Source organism: Balaenoptera borealis (genome assembly GCF_965194805.1).
Source record: "Balaenoptera borealis genome assembly, chromosome: 1".
NCBI lineage: Eukaryota > Metazoa > Chordata > Mammalia > Artiodactyla > Balaenopteridae > Balaenoptera > Balaenoptera borealis.
In genome coordinates, this window is record NC_138860.1 from 2,293,771 (window position 1) to 2,313,550 (window position 19,780).

General features: G+C 39.8%; 1 protein-coding gene across 9 annotated transcripts in view; it reads right to left on the bottom strand.

Moving 5' to 3' along the window:
* CAMSAP2 (calmodulin regulated spectrin associated protein family member 2) overlaps positions 1–19,780 on the bottom strand; it is a 103,602-nt gene that overhangs the window by 15,728 nt on the left and 68,094 nt on the right. For 6 of the 9 annotated variants that reach the window (XM_082394065.1, XM_082394064.1, XM_082394061.1 and 3 more), the window contains 5 exons: positions 17,780–17,812; positions 14,800–14,941; positions 14,366–14,505; positions 9,546–9,639; positions 7,430–7,514 (listed from right to left, as the gene is read on the bottom strand). In XM_082394065.1, coding sequence (XP_082250191.1) covers positions 7,430–7,514; positions 9,546–9,639; positions 14,366–14,505; positions 14,800–14,941; positions 17,780–17,812 — 494 coding nt within the window. The remainder of the gene's footprint in view (positions 1–7,429; positions 7,515–9,545; positions 9,640–14,365; positions 14,506–14,799; positions 14,942–17,779; positions 17,813–19,780) is intronic. The other 3 variants (XM_082394063.1, XM_082394068.1, XM_082394066.1) reach the window with 1 other exon arrangement.

Consider the following 19,780-nt stretch of genomic DNA (forward strand, 5'->3'; position numbering starts at 1 on the left):
CTGCAATGAATATTGGGGTGCATGTGTCTCTTTGAATTACAGTTTTTTCTGGGTATATGCCCAGTAGTGGGATTGCTGGGTCATACGGTAATTCTATTTTTAGTTTTTTAAGGAACCTCCATACTGTTCTCCATAGTGGTTGTATCAATTTACATTCCCACCAACAGTGCAAGAGGGTTCCCTTTCCTCCACACCCTCTCCAGCATTTGTTGTTTGTAGATTTTCTGATGATGCCCATTCTAACTGGTGTGAGGGGATACCTCATTGTAGTTTTGATTTGCATTTCTCTAATAATTAGTGATGTTGAGCATCTTTTCATGTGCTTCTTGGACATCTGTATGTCTTCTTTGGAGAAATGTCTATTTAGGTCTTCTGCCCATTTTTGGATTGGGTTCTTTGTTTTTTTAATATTGAGCTGCATGAGCTTTTTATATATTCTGCAGATTAATCCTTTGTCCGAAATTCATTTGCAAATATTTTCTCCCATTTTGAGGGTTGTCTTTTTGTCTTGTTTATGGTTTCCTTTGCTGTGCAAAAGCTTTGAAGTTTCATTAGGTCCCATTTGTTTATTTTTGTTTTTATTTCCATTACTCTAGGAGGTGGATCAAAAAAGATCTTGCTGTGATTTATGTCAAAGAGTCTTCTTCCTATGTTTTCCTCTAAGAGTTTTATAGTGTCCGGTCTTACATTTAGGTCTCTAATCCATTTTGAGTTTATTTTTGTGTATGGTGTTAGGGAGTATTCTAATTTCATTCTTTTACATGTAGCCGTCCAGTTTTCCCAGCACCACTTATTGAAGAGACTGTCTTTTCTCCATTGTATATCTTTGCCTCCTTTGTCATAGATAAGTTGACCATAGGTGCGTGGGATTATCTCTGGGCTTTCTATCTTGTTCCATTGATCTATGTTTCTGTTTTTGTGCCAGTACCATATTGTCTTGATTACTATAGCTTTGTAGCATAGTCTGAAGTCAGGGAGTCTGATTCCTCCAGCTCCATTTTTTTCCCTCAAGACTGCTTTGGCTATTCGGGGTCTTTTGTGTCTTCATACAAATTTTAAGATGATTTGTTCTAGTTCCGTAAAAAATGCCATTGGTAATTTGATAGGGATTGCATTGAATCTGTAGATTGCTTTGGGTAGTATAGTCATTTTCACAATACTGATTCTTCCAACCCAAGAACATGGTATATCTCTCCATCTGTTGGTATCATCTTTAATTTCTTTCATCAGTGTCTTATAGTTTTCTGCATACAAGTCTTTTGTCTCCCTAGGTAGGTTTATTCCTAGGTATTTTATTCTTTTTGTTGCAATGGAAAATGGGAGTGTTTCCGTAATTTCTCTGTCAGATTTTTCATCATTAGTGTATAGGAATGCAAGAGATTTCTGTGCATTAATTTTGTATCCTGTAGCTTTACCAAACTCACTGATTAGCTCTAGTAGTTTTCTGGTGGCATTTTTAGGATTCTCTATGTATAGTATCATGTCATCTGCAAACAGTGACAGTTTTACTTCTTCTTTTCCAATTTGTATTCCTTTTATTTCTTTTTCTTCTCTGATTGCCGTGGCTAGGACTTCCAAAACTATGTTGAATAATAGTGGTGAGAGTGGACATCCTTGTCTCGTTCCTGATCTTAGAGGAAATGCTTTCAGTTTTTCACCATTGAGAATGATGTTTGCTGTGGGTTTGTCGTATATGGCCTTTATTATGTTGAGGTAGGTTCCCTCTATGTCCACTTTCTGGAGAGTTTTTATCATAAATGGGTGTTGAATTTTGTCAGAAGCTTTTTCTGCATCTACTGAGATGATCATGTGGTTTTTATTCTTCAATTTGTTAATATGGTGTATCACATTGATTGATTTGCGTATATTGAAGAATCCTTGCATCCCTGGGATAAATCCCACTTGATCGTGGTGTATGATCCTTTTAATGTGTTGTTGGATTCTGTTTGCTAGTATTTTGTTGAGGATTTTTGCATCTATATTCATCAGTGATATTGGTCTGTAATTTTCTTTTTTTGTAGTATCTTTGTCTGGTTTTGGTATCAGGGTGATGGTGGCCTCATAGAATGAGTTTGGGAGTGTTCCTTCCTCTGCAATTTTTTGGAAGAGTTTGAGAAGGATGGGTTTTAGCTCTTCTCTAAATGTTTGATAGAATTCAGCTGTGAAGCCATCTTGTCCTGGGCTTTTGTTTGTTGGAAGATTTTTAATCACAGTTTCAATTTCATTACTTGTGATTGGTCTGTTCATATTTTCTGTTTCTTCCTGGTTCAGTCTTGGAAGGTTATACCTTTCTAAGAATTTGTCCATTTCTTCCAGGTTGTCCATTTTATTGGCATAGAGTTGCTTGTAGTAGTCTCTTAGGATGCTTTGTATTTCTGCAGTGTCTGTTGTAACTTCTCCTTTTTCATTTCTAATTTTATTGATTTGAGTCCTCTCTTTTTCTTGATGAGTCTGGCTAGTGGCTTATCAATTTTGTTTATCTTCTCAAAGAACCAGCTTTTAGTTTTATTGATCTTTGCTATTGTTTTCTTTGTTTCTATTTCATTTATTTCCGCTCTGATCTTTATGATTTCTTTCCGCTAACTTTGGGTTTTGTTTGTTCTTCTTTCTCTAGTTCCTTTAGGTGTAAGGTTAGATTGTTTACTTGAGATTTTTTTTGTTTCTTTAGGTAGGCTTGTATAGCTATAAACTTCCCTCTTAGCACTGCTTTTGCTGCATCCCATAGGTTTTGGATCGTCGTGTTTTCATTGTCATTTGTCTCTAGGTATTTTTTGATTTCCTCTTTGATTTCTTCAGTGATCTCTTGGTTATTTAGTAACGTATTGTTTAGCCTCCATGTGTTTGTGTTTTTTACGTTTTTTTCCCTGTAATTCATTTCTAATCTCATAGCGTTGTGGTCAGAAAAGATGCGTGATATGATTTCAATTTTCTTAAATTTACTGAGGCTTGATTTGTGACCCAAGATGTGATCTATCCTGGAGAATGTTCCGTGCACACTTGAGAAGAAAGTGTAATCTGCTGTTTTTGGATGGAATGTCCTATAAATATCAATTAAATCTATCTGGTCTGTTGTGTCATTTAAAGCTTCTGTTTCCTTATTTATTTTCATTTTGGATGATCTGTCCATTGGTGTAAGTGAGGTGTTAAAGTCCCCCACTATTATTGTGTTACTGTCAATTTCCTCTTTTATAGCTGTTAGCAGTTGCCTATGTATTGATGTGCTCCCATGTTGGGTGCATATATATTTATAATTGTTATATCTTCTTCTTGGATTGATCCCTTGATCATTATGTAGTGTCCTTCCTTGTCTCTTGTAACATTCTTTATTTTAAAGTCTATTTTATCTGATATGAGTATAGCTACTCCAGCTTTCTTTTGATTTCCATTTGCATGGAATATCTTTTCCATCCCCTCACTTTCAGTCTGTATGTGTCCCTAGGTCTGAAGTGGGTCTCTTGTAGACAGCATATATATGGGTCTTGTTTTTGTATCCATTCAGCGAGCCTGTGTCTTTTGGTTGGAGCATTTAATCCATTCGTGTTTAAGGTAATTATCGATATGTATGTTCCTATGACCATTTTCTTAATTGTTTTGGGTTTGTTTTTTTGTAGGTCCTTTTCTTCTCTTGTGTTTCCCACTTAGAGAAGTTCCTTTAGCATTTGTTGTAGAGCTGGTTTGGTGGTGCTGAATTCTCTTAGCTTTTGCTTGTCTGTAAAGCTTTTGATTTCTCCATCAAATCTAAATGAGATCCTTGCCGGGTAGAGTAATCTTGGTTGTAGGTTCTTCCCTTTCATCACTTTAAGTATATCATGCCACTCCCTTCTGGCTTGTAGAGTTTCTGCTGAGGAATCAGCTGTTAACATTATGGGAGTTCCCTTGTATGTTATTTGTCGTTTTTCCCTTGCTGCTTTCAATAATTTTTCTTTGTCTTTAATTTTTGCCAATTTGATTAATATGTGTCTCAGCGTGTTTCTCCTTGGGTTTATCCTGTATGGGACTCTCTGCACTTCCTGGACTTGGGTGGCTATTTCCTTTCCCATGTTAGGGAAGTTTTCGACTATAATCTCTTCAGATATTTTCTCTGGTCCTTTCTCTCTTCTCCTTCTGGGACCCCTATAATGCTAATGTTGCTGCGTTTAATGTTGTCCCAGAGGTCTCTTAGGCTGTCTTCATTTCTTTTCATTCTTTTTTCTTTAGTCTGTTCCGCAGCAGTGAATTCCACCATTCTGTCTTCCAGGTCACTTATCCGTTCTTCTGCCTCAGTTATTCTGCTATTGATTCCTTCCAGTGTAGTTTTCACTTCAGTTATTGTATTGTTCATCTCTGTTTGTTTATTCTTTAATTCTTCTAGGTCTTTGTTAAACATTTCTTGCATCTTCTCGATCTTTGCCTCCTTTCTTATTCCGAGGTCCTGGATTATCTTCACTATCATTATTCTGAATTCTTTTTCTGGAAGGTTGCCTATCTCCACTTCATTTAGTTGTTTTTCTGGGGTTTTATCTTGTTCCTTCATCTGGTATATAGCCCTCTGCCTTTTCATCTTGTCTTTCTGTGAATGTGGTTTTTGTTCCACAGGCTGCAGGACTGTAGTTTTTCTTGCTTCTGCTGTCTGCCCTCTGGTGGTTGAGGCTATCTAAGAGGCTTGATGGGAGGCTCTGATCAGAAATTTCTAATTTGGATATGTAATTTGATAAATTACAATCTCTCCTTTGGTTGTTGAGAGAGCTATCACCACTTCAAAACTATGATGCTTTTCTTCTCAAAGCTCGTGTTAACTGTATTGTTAACAGATTGAGTCAGGATAATTGTCCTTGACTACTGACCTGGGGCAGTCGTGGTTTGAAGCCGGGTGCTTAATAAACCAAAGCTCACCCAGTCACTCCTCCAAACTCCAGAACTCCACACTCCAGAGGCCCTCCATTCGATCTGCATTCTTATTATTTAATGAAAGCTTAATTCACGAGCTTTCCAAAAGCAGCAACACCCGGAGCACGTGTATATCTTTGCTGTCGCTTAGCTCCCACAGCCCCCGCCCCTGCGCTGCACATCACTGTCCTCTCACTCGCGTCCCCGGTCGTTTCCTGGGAAACCCGAGGGAGAAGCCCCCACGCTGCTCCCTGTCACATCCGTCTCTCTCATCCCCCCTCCAGTAGCCTTTCCACAGCCTCTACCCTTCCTACGTCTACAACAGGAGCGTAATCCTGAAGAGATGCAAGTTCAGTTATTAAAATAGGTTCACTCTTTTGTTCTTCCCCAAGTAATGGCTAAACTTTTTTCACGCCTGCATAGAGGATTTTGATGTGGGGTGATTCCCGTACAGGTTAGTAGCCAAATGTGTGCAGTAGCTGCTACAAATGTCTTGCTTTGCTGTCTTCCTCCTTTGGCTTTTTTTCCTCGTAAGGTCACCATTCAGGTGCGATAACATTTGTAGATGTGGCTGCATTATTCTCAGCAAGAGCAGAAATCCCTGAATCCTTCCCCAAAAGTTCTATAATGGGAGAACTACGAATGGACCATACGGAAACTCATAGAAATGAAAGGATTACACAATGACTCTTCAAGGAAAAGGATTCAGACATCCATCTGGTTATAGGAAGTTCTTCTGCTGGGAGAAAGGAAAAAGGTAGCCACTCAGATATCTGAGAGACAGAGAAGAGATGAGTCTTCCAGAGGATCTTAAGACATTTCCCAGTGTCAGAAAGGTGGAAGATCGTCCACTCAAGTTCCTAGAAATAATAATCATGGAATAACCTAGTCTTTAACTGGAAAGTTTCAGAGGTTTTAAAGATTTAACAGTACAAGAGTTACAACCTAGAATATTGAGTGTTTTCTAAATTTTCAGGGAAGGAAATGCCACTATCTAACCAACCCAGGAAAGCACTGAGGAAATAACGTGTACAAAAAAAGTTTCCGACGGGATAAAACAGAGGCGCTCCTAGATCAGCCACATTCTAACCTAATCTGTTTGTGGTAAATCTCAGGGATGGTTACGAAGTAGAAAACTCAGTGGAAGTAAGAAAATTTATAGGAGTAAATCAGAGGGTAAGGGAAGGAAAATGCTTTCTTAATCTGAAGGAAATACTTAGCGAGATCAGAAGTTCACAGTGCTAAGAAGCCCTACAAAGTCAGTAAGATTACTGTAAGGGTTCTGTGCACGCTCATTAGCACACAGTAGAGAGAGAAACTTCTTAGATGTGAGGAGGGGGTGACAACTTCAGTACAAGTTCATATTTCATGCAGAAAGAACTTTCAATTTCTTACTCATAATTTTTAAAATGTATTTTTAGTAGATCTGCTTGAATTTCTTAAAAAAAAAATCACAAAATACATCCGTTTTAAACTTAAAATAAAAATCAGGTCAGTTAGGGAGCCCAAAGTCAATACACATTTTAGGTTCTAATAAATATGCATTAAAAGCACTTATAGGATCTGCTGAAAGACATTTTTAAACAAATTAATGTCTCTATATCACATACTTGGGTCAGAAGTCAGGATTATCCTGCTATTAAATGTTTACTTTGCTTCCAGTTCAGTTCCTGATACTAAGAACTAAAGCATTAGATAAAGATTCAACAGTACAATAAATATTCCACTGTGCTCTATGAATACCTACAGTAACCAGCAAACAAAACAGTAGGGAAAACTGCCTCAAAGATTAAAAAATTGTTAAAGGGCTTCCCTGGTGGCGCAGTGGTTGAGAATCCGCCTGCCAATGCAGGGGACTCGGGTTCGAGCCCTGGTCCGGGAAGATCCCACATGCCGCGGAGCAACTAGGCCCGTGAGCCACAGTTGCTGAGCCTGCGCGTCTGGAGCCTGTGCTCCACAACGAGAGAGGCCGCGACAGTGAGAGGCCCGCGCACCGCGATGAAGAGTGGCCCCCGCTCGCCGCAACTAGAGAAAGCCCTCGCACAGAGACAAAGACCCAACACAGCCATAAATAAATAAATAAATAAATAAAATTTAAAAAGAGTAAAACTTTTATAAATTACTATTAATGGAAAACCTGTATCACCTCTCCTAAGTTGAAAGTAACTGAAAGAAAAGTGAACATAAAACAATGTTAAAAAAAAAAAAAAAAAATTGTTAAAAAATTGAAAATTTAAAAATTTCCCCCTGGCCGAAGAGTTACCTATCATTTAAGCATCAAATAATCTCAGTTATAAACAAGTTATGCGGCAAAAGGTTAGTTTTAGGCTGATTATTTGGACCTTAGGATAATATCGCCCCACTTTTCAGTGTGATTCATAAAAGCCTATTTATGAAACATTCATTTCAGTGTAAATTTCAATTACGGTGATGTTAAAACAGGCTTTAATAGGGTAAGTTAATTGAAACTTATTTAGTTCAAGGTCCAACTGAAAGTTTAAAGACTCTAATGTAATACACTTTTGATTCCCTTAGTGAATGGAATCGGTGTCCGGGACTCTACCTTGGGGTGAAGTCACAGCTGTGCAAGGTGTTTCTCTGGGCAGCATTTAAGACAGGAACTGAGGGCAGATGGTCCACAGGTTCAGCTACAGGAAAGGGAAAAAAACCTCAGAATTACACAGTTAGCATGTTTCCAACACTGCTTCAAGAATTATGGGCCACAAATAAATGTTTAAGTTTAACCGCAATTTTCCTTATTACTTATAGAGAAATCTTAGCGTATATTAGTTTTCTCCTTGAATAATTTTCAAAAGGACAAATTTTCTTTAAACTGTTCTTGGAAGTGTCCTGGCTTAAAAAATCCACTTGACTGGGGCTTCCCTGGTGGCGCAGTGGTTAAGAATCCGCCTGCCAATGCAGGGGACACGGGTTCGAGCCCTGGTCTGGGAAGATCCCACATGCCGCGGAGCAACTAAGCCCGTGAGCCACAACTACTGAGCCTGCGCTCTAGAGCCCGCGAGCCACAGCTACTGAGCCCACGTGCCACAACTACTGAAGCCCGCGTGCCCTAGAGCCTGTGCTCTGAAGCAAGAGAAGCCACCGCAATGAGAAGCCCGCGCACAGCAACAAAGAGTAGCCCCTGCTTGCCGCAACTAGAGAAAGCCCGCGTGCAGCAACAAAGACCCAAAGCAGCCAAAAATAAATAAATGAATTAAAAAAAATCCACTTGATTAAGGCTAATTGGGAGAAAAAAAGGCTTAATATAAGATAAATACACCTATTTAAAATAAAAATAAACGAGTGTCTAATTTTGCTAAAAGCTTTCACAGAACTTCAGTGACACATGATCACTTTTACGTCTATGAAATAGTCGGTATTTTGGTAATCAATTAGACAGAATTTCATTGGTTAGTAATTAAAACCACTGGTATAGTTTACAATTTTTGTAAATAACGCTCATTTATTTTTTGCTTTGGAGATCTAATGTAACAGCTGTTGAATGTTTTGAATAGTGGGCTTCACAGATGAGATCATACAAAGCAACGTACATGAAAACTCTATGTTAACGGTGAAAAGCTGTACGATATCGTTTGTGGTAACTACTGAAGACACCTGGCTTTATGCAGTGGCCTTCGGGAAGGGCCTCAGCTGCTCTCTAGGTCTGCCTCGTTACATGACAGCTCTGCCCTAAGCAGCTCAGAGACACAAACAGGTTAAACACTCATTTCCTGCATGTTTTACAGAATTTGGCCTGGGACGCAGTGGGAGCTCACTCCACTCACCAGAGTGGTATCACCCTCCCACGTCCCTTACCCCTGCCGCCGGAGTACATATTTTTCCCTCCTTCTTGATCTCTTTCTCTTCTTTAATATTTTTTGAGGGAAGGGGTGGGGATGGGGAGAAATAAGGGAAAATACAAAAATGTGGCACCAAGGAGAGCAGCTAGCTAGTTGGGAGGCACAGTAATCCCACTTCGTGTCGGGCAGAGAAGTGGCAGTAGAAAGAACCCAGAGTTACAATGGAGGCGAGTTCTCTAGTGGGCCCACACTTATCATGTGGAATTGATTTTCCCCTATAGAAATAAAACTCTGGTTTTATAATGGAAGCCGATGGAAAATTTGTTCTGCTTTAGAGAAAATATAGAAAGATTTTTTTTGTTCTTCATTTCCAGAGATCTTTATAGTAACTTACCCCTTTATTTCTTACCAGTGTCCTTATTATGAGCAATCAATAGATCGTGGTACTGTAACAATCACAAAACCTACTAGGTTTAAAAATAAATATAACAAGCCCCTTTATGGTTTAAGGGCAAGTTCAAATTACAGATTAAAGCCAAGCCATAATTTGAGTGGCTTCTGGGCAACAATGTTAAAAACTCAGACTCTAACGGGGAACAAAAGCTAGGGATGGGGGGTAAAAGATGCAAAGAGAAGAAAGTGGGAAAACAGTTAAAGCTAAAAGCTCCACAACATACGTCGTGGAATGCAGGGCTCTTCTCGCCACCTCCTTTCCCTCCCCTACACCACGTCTCTCACGCAGAATTTAATGGCTTTAAACGTTGAGAGAGAGTTTATCAAGGCTAGACTAGGAAACAGCAACAGGCTTCCCTGTAAAAGAATAACCAGGTGAGGCTATCTGAACGCTCCATCCTGCTTGTTTACGGGAACACTGATCACCTCCTTGCGGACGAGCATCGCGGGGCTGAACGAAGGAGGGCTTCACGACCTCAAACCACCAGAAGAGCTCCGCCGTGAACACCAGGTAGTTGCTCTGTGCGAGAGGCAAGGAGTTAGGAGAGAAAGCAGGTAACGCCTGACCAGAGAGCAATGACAGAGAGTTACCTATTAAAACACAGCTCGAAATAGCATTCACCCATCAAAATCTGTGATTTTTTTTTTTTTAAAGAAATGATAAAGCTTATAATCCCTAAGGCTGTGCTGTGTGTTACCGTCTCAGAAGCTTTCCATTCTCAATTATATTTCTTTCTCCTACACGTTTATTCTTCTTCTCCTCAGCTGAATCCTTCCTGCGTGGCTTTTACACACGCTCAAACCTCTGCCACTGAACGCGGCCCAAACCGGCACCCGATCCTTCATCCTCCGGCTCCGTCCACTGGGCCCGCTCGTCGCTTCAGACTTCTGTTACACCGGCCTCTCCCAGCAACCTGCTCTCAGCCCTCCTCTCCCTAATCCACTCCAGCCTGGCACTCAGGCGCCCTCGCTCTAAGCCAGCATTTGCTCAAGCCACCCATGTCTGTGTCACTAAATCAAACAGATTTTTTGGTCTTCATTGCCCCCAACCCTCAGCAGCATTCGATACTCCTGATGTCTGAAAACTGCCGCCCACACCCACCAGCTATGGAACGGCCCCCGAAGGCACGACTGCACTTGCACATGCACTTTCTATTTCTCTCACTGTGCCAGTCGCCTTCCCCACAAGTCTGATCAGATCCCATCCTTATTTCCCTGATCGGCAGCCACCTTCCCAGTGCACAAAGCAAACCTGGGAGTCACCGCGACACCGGCCTCTTTTCTCCCCTCATACGCGATTCGCCGGCGAGGCCTGCAGGTTCAGCGTCTCAACAGCCCTGGAATCCCCCCACTTCTCTCCACCTGCATCGTAACTACCCTCACTCAAACTGTTTCCACCTCTTGGTTAGCACACAGTCATTTTTTCTTCGGCTTATGCAGCCAAACTTTTCAAAATGCAATGCCCCTTCCCCCGCTTGCCCTTGCCCTTGGGAGACCGACTATAGCTTACAAGCGGGTACCTGATGGGGTCCCTTTTCAATTTCTCCAGCTTCGTCTAATACCATATTCTCCAGGGTTCCTCACCTTACCCATCAGACTATATGGTCAAAAGGACAAAACTGTGCTCACCACTATATCTTCAGTGTTTAAGACAGTGCCTGGTACATAATAGATGTCCAATAAATATTTATTGAATGAACATATAAATGAATGAATAAACATATTATAAGAAAGGCCAGTCACTGGCAAAACATCGAAATGCTGATACGGAATACCTCTGGGTAGTAAGATGATTGTGATTTATAGTTTTTCTTTATACTTATAGTATACTTTCTAAAACCAAAGTATAAAATTATATTTAAAGCATTGGTGTTAGGTTCCAGCTCTACTAGTACAGTTAACTGAAAGCTATGTATATCTTTTGGAAAAACACTGTTTAAGTACCCCATAATTGTCTGTTGATAGGGAATTAATTACTATCTTAAGGACCCTGGAGCTCAACATCACTAACCATCAAGGAAATGCAAATCAAAACCACAAGGAGATACCACCTCACACCTGTCAGAATGGCCATCATCAAAAAATAAGCGATAACAAGTGCTGATGAGGGTATGGAGAAAAGGGAACCCCTGTGCATTGTTGGTGGGGATGTAAAATGGTGCAGCCACTATGGAAAACAGTATGCAGATTCCTCAAAAAATTAAAAATAGAACCACCATAGGATCCAGCCATCCTATCTGGGTACATAAGCAAAGAAAATGAAAACAGATCTCTTGAAGAGACATCTGCACTTCCATGTTCACTGCAGCCAAGATGTGGAAACGACCCGAGTGTCCACCAGCAGATGAATGGATGAAGATGTGGTGTACATGCAGCCACGAGAAACTAGGGAAGTCTGCCATATTTGCAACCACACAGACGGATCTTGAGGGCACTGTGCGAAGTGAAATACGTCAGACGGAGAAACACAAACACTGTATGGCATCACTTGTACGTGGAATCTGAAAAAGCCAGACCCACAGAAACAGAGAACAGGGTGGTGGTTCCCAGGGACTGGGGTAGGGGAAACGCGGGAGTACTGGTCAAGGGTGCAGACTCCCAATTATGAAATGAATACGTTCTGGGGAATCGAGTAATTATAGTTAATGATAACTGTATTATATACATGAAAATTGCTGAAAGAGTAGATCTTAAATGTTCACAACAAAAATGGTAATTATGTGACGTGACGAGGGTGCTGACTGACACTGTGGTGATAATCGTTCTGCTGTATGTAAGTGAATCAAATCAACACACTGTACACCTTAAACTTACACAATGTTATATGTCAACTGTATCTCAATAAAGCTGGAAAAAATTTATTTTAAGCACCTTGGTAAGGTAACTGTCCTAATAACATAACTGTACTGTGTTTGGCCACTAGATGTCAGCATAGTAAGAAATAATTTTCCCAGTAAATAGTTTATGGAGAGAATTTCTTTCTGAATTTACGATGATTAAACAGCAATAAATCTGTCACCATATTCCTGGAATGGTACCAGATTAATTTCATTTAAAAGCTCTTCTTTCCTTCTTTCAGTTAAGACAGTCATGCAACTATACATTAACATTCTTAAACACTCTAAGTGATATCAAAGAATACAAATATACAGAACATAGAATAAAAAGTAAAAGTATACTTTAACCCCTCACCCTCGAATCCTAATACTGCACTCAGAAGAAACCACTGTTAACAGTTCTGTGTTTCTCTCTCTACAGACCTTTTCCCACGCATCTGTATGTGTGTAGATGTGCATACAAACAGAAAAAGGATTTTTAAAATATATGTAAATTGCATCATGCCGTATATAATGTGTGCTCCCCGCACGCTTCACTTAGTAACTCCTAGTGAGCTTTCCGCATCAGTAAGATACCCCTGCCTCCTTCAAACAGCTGCTTTACAAGACATTTCAAGTGTGGCCCTCCCAAGGTGAACTGCTGCCAACTCTTTCACCACCACGAACAATCCTTGTATGTCCTTCTGTGCACTTTAAATGCGGTTAGAGAATGCCCAACTGCCCTCTAAAAAGAGCACACCAGTTTACAAGTTCCCCACGAGGGGAAAAGAGGGCTCACTCCCTATTCCCCACAAACACTTGTTACTCAAGTAAACAAAGGACAAGGTGGCCAGCACCATGGACCGAGCAACCTCTTGCGGGCTTGGAGTCTTAAAATACTCATCTGAGGTCAGAACTGTGGTTCTAATAATTTAGCAGAGAACAGAGAAAGTGACCAAAGTCTTCTCTGCAGATAATTATCTATTTTTAAAGTGCCTGATTTAAGAAAATGTCTTTGTATCTGGATCATGCCCAGACTAAGCTGATCTAAACAGCAGGGCTATCTGTTATTTATTGGAAGTCCAAGGTATACAACTTAAGCAAATGTAACCTTACAACTCAATGTATTTAATGAGGTCATTTTTTTTCTTTGAGATCTCAGTAAAAGTATTTAAAATTTTTAATAGGAAGCGCCGGGAAAAGTATTAAGATAAATATGAAAATATCTCCTAACTTCCATTTTGGTAAAAATGGCAAAGTGTTAACATTCAAAATCAATCAAGGTTTTTCTTCTGATGTGCTGGACAGTGCGGAGTGGGCACTGTTCTGGTCAACAGGGGCAGTGGCTTATTCTGGAAACGCCGTTACCCCTGGCTCCGTCAATCTGCCTCGCAGTAAACGAGAAACGGGTACAGGAAAAAGAGAGAGACCAGAGAACAAGAATTTAAAGCATCACAAGGCACTAGCATTACTCTGGGAGGGGTCCTTTAGCAGCTTCTGTGAAGGTGGGCATCGTAAATACAATTAGGACTGACATAAAGCTGTTCCTCTCAGACTTCAAACAATTTGATTGTAAGATCATTTATTCCTAAAGCCTTTAAACAGAAGTGTTAACTTCAGGCGGGTGTACGAGAGCTGTGAAGGAATTCTGCAGCTGCAGCTGCTGGTAACACCAAGGCAGCGTTCCCACCATGAAGTTCTGGAACCTGCAGCTCAGAAGCCATCACGCCTGAGACACACGTCTGTCTTCACCACTAGAAAGAATGCTCTGAAAGGACAGGGGGGTCTTTGTGTTGTCTGCTGATTTATCCCAACCACCTAGAACACTCTAAGGCGCTCAATAAACATTTCTTGAAAGAAAGGCACTAAGCAACGGCCCGAAGCTAAGAGGTCGCGTGACGTCCTGAAGCAAGGGACAAGTGTATGGCTGATAAATGCGATTACTTCCTAAAAGGTTCATTTCCAGATGACCGTAATATTTCCTTCCCTCTTCCTTTCCCTAGGCTTTGCCTCAAGTCCTGGGACCGGAGGGCCCCTTCTTCCCAGACAGAGTCCACAGTCCTGCTGAGCGGCCACACCTCCTGCACACTCACCGCAAGCGGCAGTCCCTCCAGGACCCAGAAACGCTTACTGGCTTATCCGCTATTTTGCTAACAACATCAGAACAACGGTTTAATTCTGTACCATGACATTAAGTTTAGCTTTGTGCTATAAAAGGAACCTGTAGCTAACAGTGTAGGTTTTTAAAAAATAAAAAATAAAATAAAATCGGCAGAAAAATCAAACAAAAACTATTTTTTCAAAAGTTCTTTTGCCTGAAATTACAGTTAATTTTTTGTAAGCTTAAAGCAGCTATACTGTTTATGTACCTAGTTATATGTTTTTTCAACGAACTTGAACAAACAAAGGGGAAAAGGATGATCGAAATACCTTTATGGAGGAAGCAGCATAGAGCATGTCTTCCAGGGTGAAATGGCAACACTGGTTCAAATATTCTTGGCAAAATTCTTGAATCAGCTGCAGATTATAGAGGCTATCAGCCAAAGACATGGTTTCTTTCAAGCAAATATCTTCAAACAAGAAAAGAGCAAGGGTTAATTTTGATAATGTACATTTCATATTCATTTTGTAATTATTACCTTAATACAGATATACAACTACGTAGAATCCGTCTGACCCACACATATAACAGCAGTGATCACTACACAGAGGCTTAGAGACCAAGCACTCCTTTACTCAACTACTTCCTAGAATTATACATAAATGTTCTTCTTAAAAAAAGCCTTCATTACTTATTAAATTTACCGTCTTAAATATTTTTTACCATCTATCCACAGTTTAGAGTATTTCAACGGAACACTTACCTTCTAATCTGACGACACCAGGACAGTAAAAATGAATAAGGGCAGCTAACGCACAGCCATCCGAGCCATCTTTCAACAAATTTTCTACCAGCGGGATGCAAGGCAGTTGCTTCAGCAATGTCTGCTCTTTCCTATAACGAGCCTACATTAAAAAAAAAAAAAAAAAAGAGGTGAAAATGAATAAGTACTAAGCAACATACAGGAAAAAAACAGTATTGTGGATTCCAGTGTATCAGTAATAAAATATAAGTCAAGAGAAATGAGACCTACTCACCAGCATCCTTCTTTTCTAAACATTACCACTAGACCTCACGCTACCAAGAGCACTTTGGTTCTGAAGCGAAGTACGTAACGTAACATGACACTGCTCATTTATGTGAGATTCACTTAGCCTAAGGATTTACATGTAAAAGCATCACAAAATGGATTTTGAACACTTGTTATCCAAATCATCAGTTCTGCTCCTTTGCAGATGATGACGTTCATTCACTTTAAGGTTAGACTTCACTTAGACCACACGTTCTTATATGGAAAGAGTGAGACTCGAGCTGAAAGAATGAGGAGAGTCATCAGAGTTGGGAGCAGGCAGAAGAATGTGAGACTATTCTTAAAGGAAATGTGGCGATAGAAACATCACTTTGAGGAACCGGAATAATATTCAAGACCATGCAGATATTCTGGCTTCTCATCTGAATGCTGAGACAATGCAAATAAAGTGTAATGACTTTGAAACTGAAAAAAACCCTCCTGGTTGAGGTTTCATTAACCAATAACAGAGCAAGTATAAGGGTTTCTGCTCCCTCTCAGAAAAACAGATGAAAATTCTTGTGTTGTAAAGATTGGCCGGTGTGAGTGGATACAAACTTGTAAGGCGGTTCTCTAGAAATGAGACACGCTGTAAAACTCAGAGGTTACGAGAACGAGCTCTTAAGTCAGATTACCTAGGCTCAAATCCTGGTTCTGCCACTTCTTAGCTCTGTGATCTTGGACAAGGTACTTCAATGCTCATTTCTCGGTTTCCCCATCTGTGAACTGGGGATAATCACAGTACCTACTTCACAGCACCACGGAGGATTACAGAAGATGATGGACATAAAGTGCAATGCACACACAGGCACACAGCGGGTAATCGCCAGAGGTCAGCTGCTGCTAGCTGTTAGCTCTCCTCAGGCCAAGAAAAATAACGCTGAAGGCTTGATGAAGATGCACACTGAAGTACTTTATTAGCAAAATTTACAATTTTACAATATCAGTGGTTACTGATATTTAAATACAGTTTTTTTAAAAGTATCAAAACTAATTTTTCTTCTAACTTCATCTAAACTGATTATATTTCATAATTAAAATACAATTATGAAATATAATACTTTCGTGAGAATAACAGAAAAATATTATAATTTACTGAAAGAGAAAATTTACTATTTGGTGGTGAGGTCAGATTTCCTCTAAATGATATCCCTCAGAAGAGCATACACATTCAAGGAGGACACATTTATCCCTATTTCCCTGTCACTGGCTACTCAAGAACAAGATTCATGGAACATTTTTTCCTCTGAAGATTTTCAGAGGATCTTGTTCTTACGAATCAGTGCGGACTAGACATCTGGGTTTAATGGTATGTTCCAAACTCATAGACTACCTATATTCAGAAAAAAAATCACATAGATACACTACATAAATTCTTTAATTGATTACTGACTTTTACATAATCCTTAGAAAACTTCCTCATTTTGCTGCTGGCAGACAGTTTAAAAATCAGCCATGAAAAAAGAGGAGAGAGGAGGGGAGGAAGGGAGAGAGAGAAGGAAATCAGCCAGTGGCCTCTTCTGGCCGTACGCTGCGCCCCTCACACTTGGTAGTAAGCACCCTTCCAGGTCCTCCCCCTCCTTTCTTGGGCCGGCTAGAAACAAAGTAGTCGCCTCTTGGGAATCCCCTACATTGGCTGGGCTCAGGGCCAAACTTCCCAGATCTCCAGGCCTACCCTTGTTTTCGGCCCACGGTCTGAACTGGACTGAGCTGGGCGCCCAGAGTCATGGAACAGAGAACTGAATTGTGTGCTGTGTTGTACTGAACCCTGCCAAGGAGCACTGCTGCACAGGGCACACACAGACACACACACACAGAGCTTCATAAGGCTGCAGCCACAGAGGCCCGTGGCTTAGGCCAATCGGAGGTTTATACGTGGCATGCCAAAACATCTTCCTGAAGATTATATCCTAGAAGGGGCATCAGGTAGACCAACTTTTAATCCTGAAGTCATGTGGGACTCTCCGAAAGTTCATCTGCAGTTCACAAAGGTTACAGAGTCTTTTATACCTGAACATGCTCTATGCTTTACAAACTTACTGCTCTTTCTACAAATGGAGAAATCTGGCATTTAAAAGGGACGTACTTTCTATCTTTCAACGTTATGGTGCACGTCTAAGTTACATTTCTGTTTCTGAGGGTGTAAAATACTTAAGTGGTCTAAGCCCCAGATGCCACCGTGAAAGATCAACTCTTCAAGTCAAACCAGAATTGAATCTAGCTCAGGTCCAGTACTGGGAGGGACACAGAATCCGTCACTTCTTTATTACACAAAAAGTATCCTCTACATTTCAGGCCAAAAGGAAATGATTCTTTCAAAAAGATGACTTTATAATACAAATAATTTACATGTGCAATTGATACTCACTTTTACTAAAATTATTAAAACTAATGCAAATCTATATCCATACTTTTTTTGTTACCTAGTTACTGATGGTCTGTGAGTACTGACAGACTAGCTTACACTTTAAATTATTTTTAAAGCTTCTAATCCAAATTTTGACTAGATTTTTAAAATCTTTCTGTTTTACTTTATGATCAAAAACACCTTAAAATCCAATCTCTACTTGTGACTAACAGAATTATATGTAATGACCATATCGGCAAGACATAAACGATACCATTCTACAATTACACTTCTGGAGAGCAAGTTGAAGAAGCTGTGCAAACTTACTGGAACCAATTTCCAAAACCATTTGGAAGGAGACTTCGGAGGAAGCAGCAGGAAAAGAGGGGAAGCAAAAAGTAAAGGGAAAATTCATCAGAAGTTTTTAAAATTAACAAGTTATAGTAAAGTTTCTGTTAGTGGAGTTCCAAGTTTATAGTTCTCAAAACATTTTTTAAATGTTAATACTTTACAATTTAGCTTAAACTACAGAGGTTCCTAATGATGAAGACCACCACCTTCCCTCCCCTCACTCCTCTCCCAACATGGACGTGCGTTTTTAGGGTACCCAGGACATGCTGTGTACTTCGGCAGCAAAGAATTTTACCTCCCAGTTCTGGGATCACACATCACATTAAATTTATATCACAAGAGGGAGTAGAAAGATTCTAGGGCTGGACTTGGCAATCATTAAAATTCTTAGGCATTAGGAGGCCAAGTCTGATAAGGTAGTCTTCTTCCCAGAAGGAAAAGAAGAAAGACTGTTTCATAAGCGCACGAATAAAAGCAAGTAACAATGTAGAATTGAACAAAATGATCATTTCTTTTAATGACATAAAGAATTTCTTTCAATTAACGAGGGATAAAAAACCAGTTGGCAATTCTCACCAGTTATTATTTTTATAGAGTCTCTAAGGCAAGTAGCTACTAACACAAAGAGAATATAAATGTTATTAATTTTACTATCTAGGGGGTGTTCCAAAGAATATAATTTTATGTCTTTAAGAAGATGAATATACAATAAGCCCGTAATTTCAGATAATATGAGAATAATTTGTAACTGTTTATCTTTGTATTTCCTAGCACAGTTTTTTGGCAGCCCTAAATAAATATTTGTTGAAGTGAACCAAACTAAATGGGGTCTGAGTTAAAATTCATGTTCAGCTTCTATGCATAAAGTTTTTCCTACAGAAATTAATAGTAAAAATAACATTATTTGGAAAAATAATATAAATGAGGTATTTTCAAGAACTTCAAAAATCAGAAAAATGTCATCTCAAGAATCAGAAAAATACCAGCTTCCCACAAAGAGATAATATTTCCAATAAATTTTTCTTATTGCATCAGGAAGAATAACCCTAATAATTTTTTTGCATGTATTTGAATCTCTCATTTAACCAAAAGTTTTTGGCAGCTGCAGTCATAATAGCCATAAAAAGTGCAAGAGCAGGAAGCCCCTGTGAATGCGTCAGGGTTCCCAATGAATAATGGAAATGTCAAAAACAGGAGTTTTCTTGTTTTTGAGACTAGAAGAATCCATAACACAGAAACTGATGATAATAAGAAATTACTATGGATTATACAAAACAGGAGATGAGTCTCTTGTGGTTCAAATTAGTCCACATTTCTTGCAAAATATTCAATACTTGAACGTTTTACTAATTCAGACAACTCTGAAAGAGCTCCCAATGGCTGCAGCTGGAAAAACTGAGCAACAAGTCAATACCACAGACTGGACTGTAACCCAAAGTATACAATACATACACAGGCGTCCATGGCTTGTAACCCCAAGTACAGAGCACATACACACCAATCCATACTGATACCAATAAACAGCTGAAGGATATAAATAAATGGAGAAAGTACAAATCTCCCTTACAGAAGAATTCCAGATAGTATATATCCTCTTCCCTTCAGGGAGGGAGCTTAAATTCCCTCTCCTGGAACGTGGGGTGGACTTAGTGACCCACTTCCAAAGAAAAGAGCATCAGAGGGGGAAATAGAAACTTTACAATGAAGGAGACCACTTCAACCAAGTGATCAAGGTGGACACCATCAGTGACAAATCGTGTTCACGTCACGTGCTCCCTGATGTGATGTGATGAGATGGGAAGCCACCTCTGTGATGTTCTTCTCCAAAGGCCCACAGGCCCAATCTCATCACAGGACACAGGAGACACACCCCAATTCAGGGACACTGGTAAAACACCTGGTCAGTACACAAACTGGTGTAATCTAAATAAAGTCTGTAGTTTAGTCAACGATAATGCACCAATGTTGTTTTCTTGG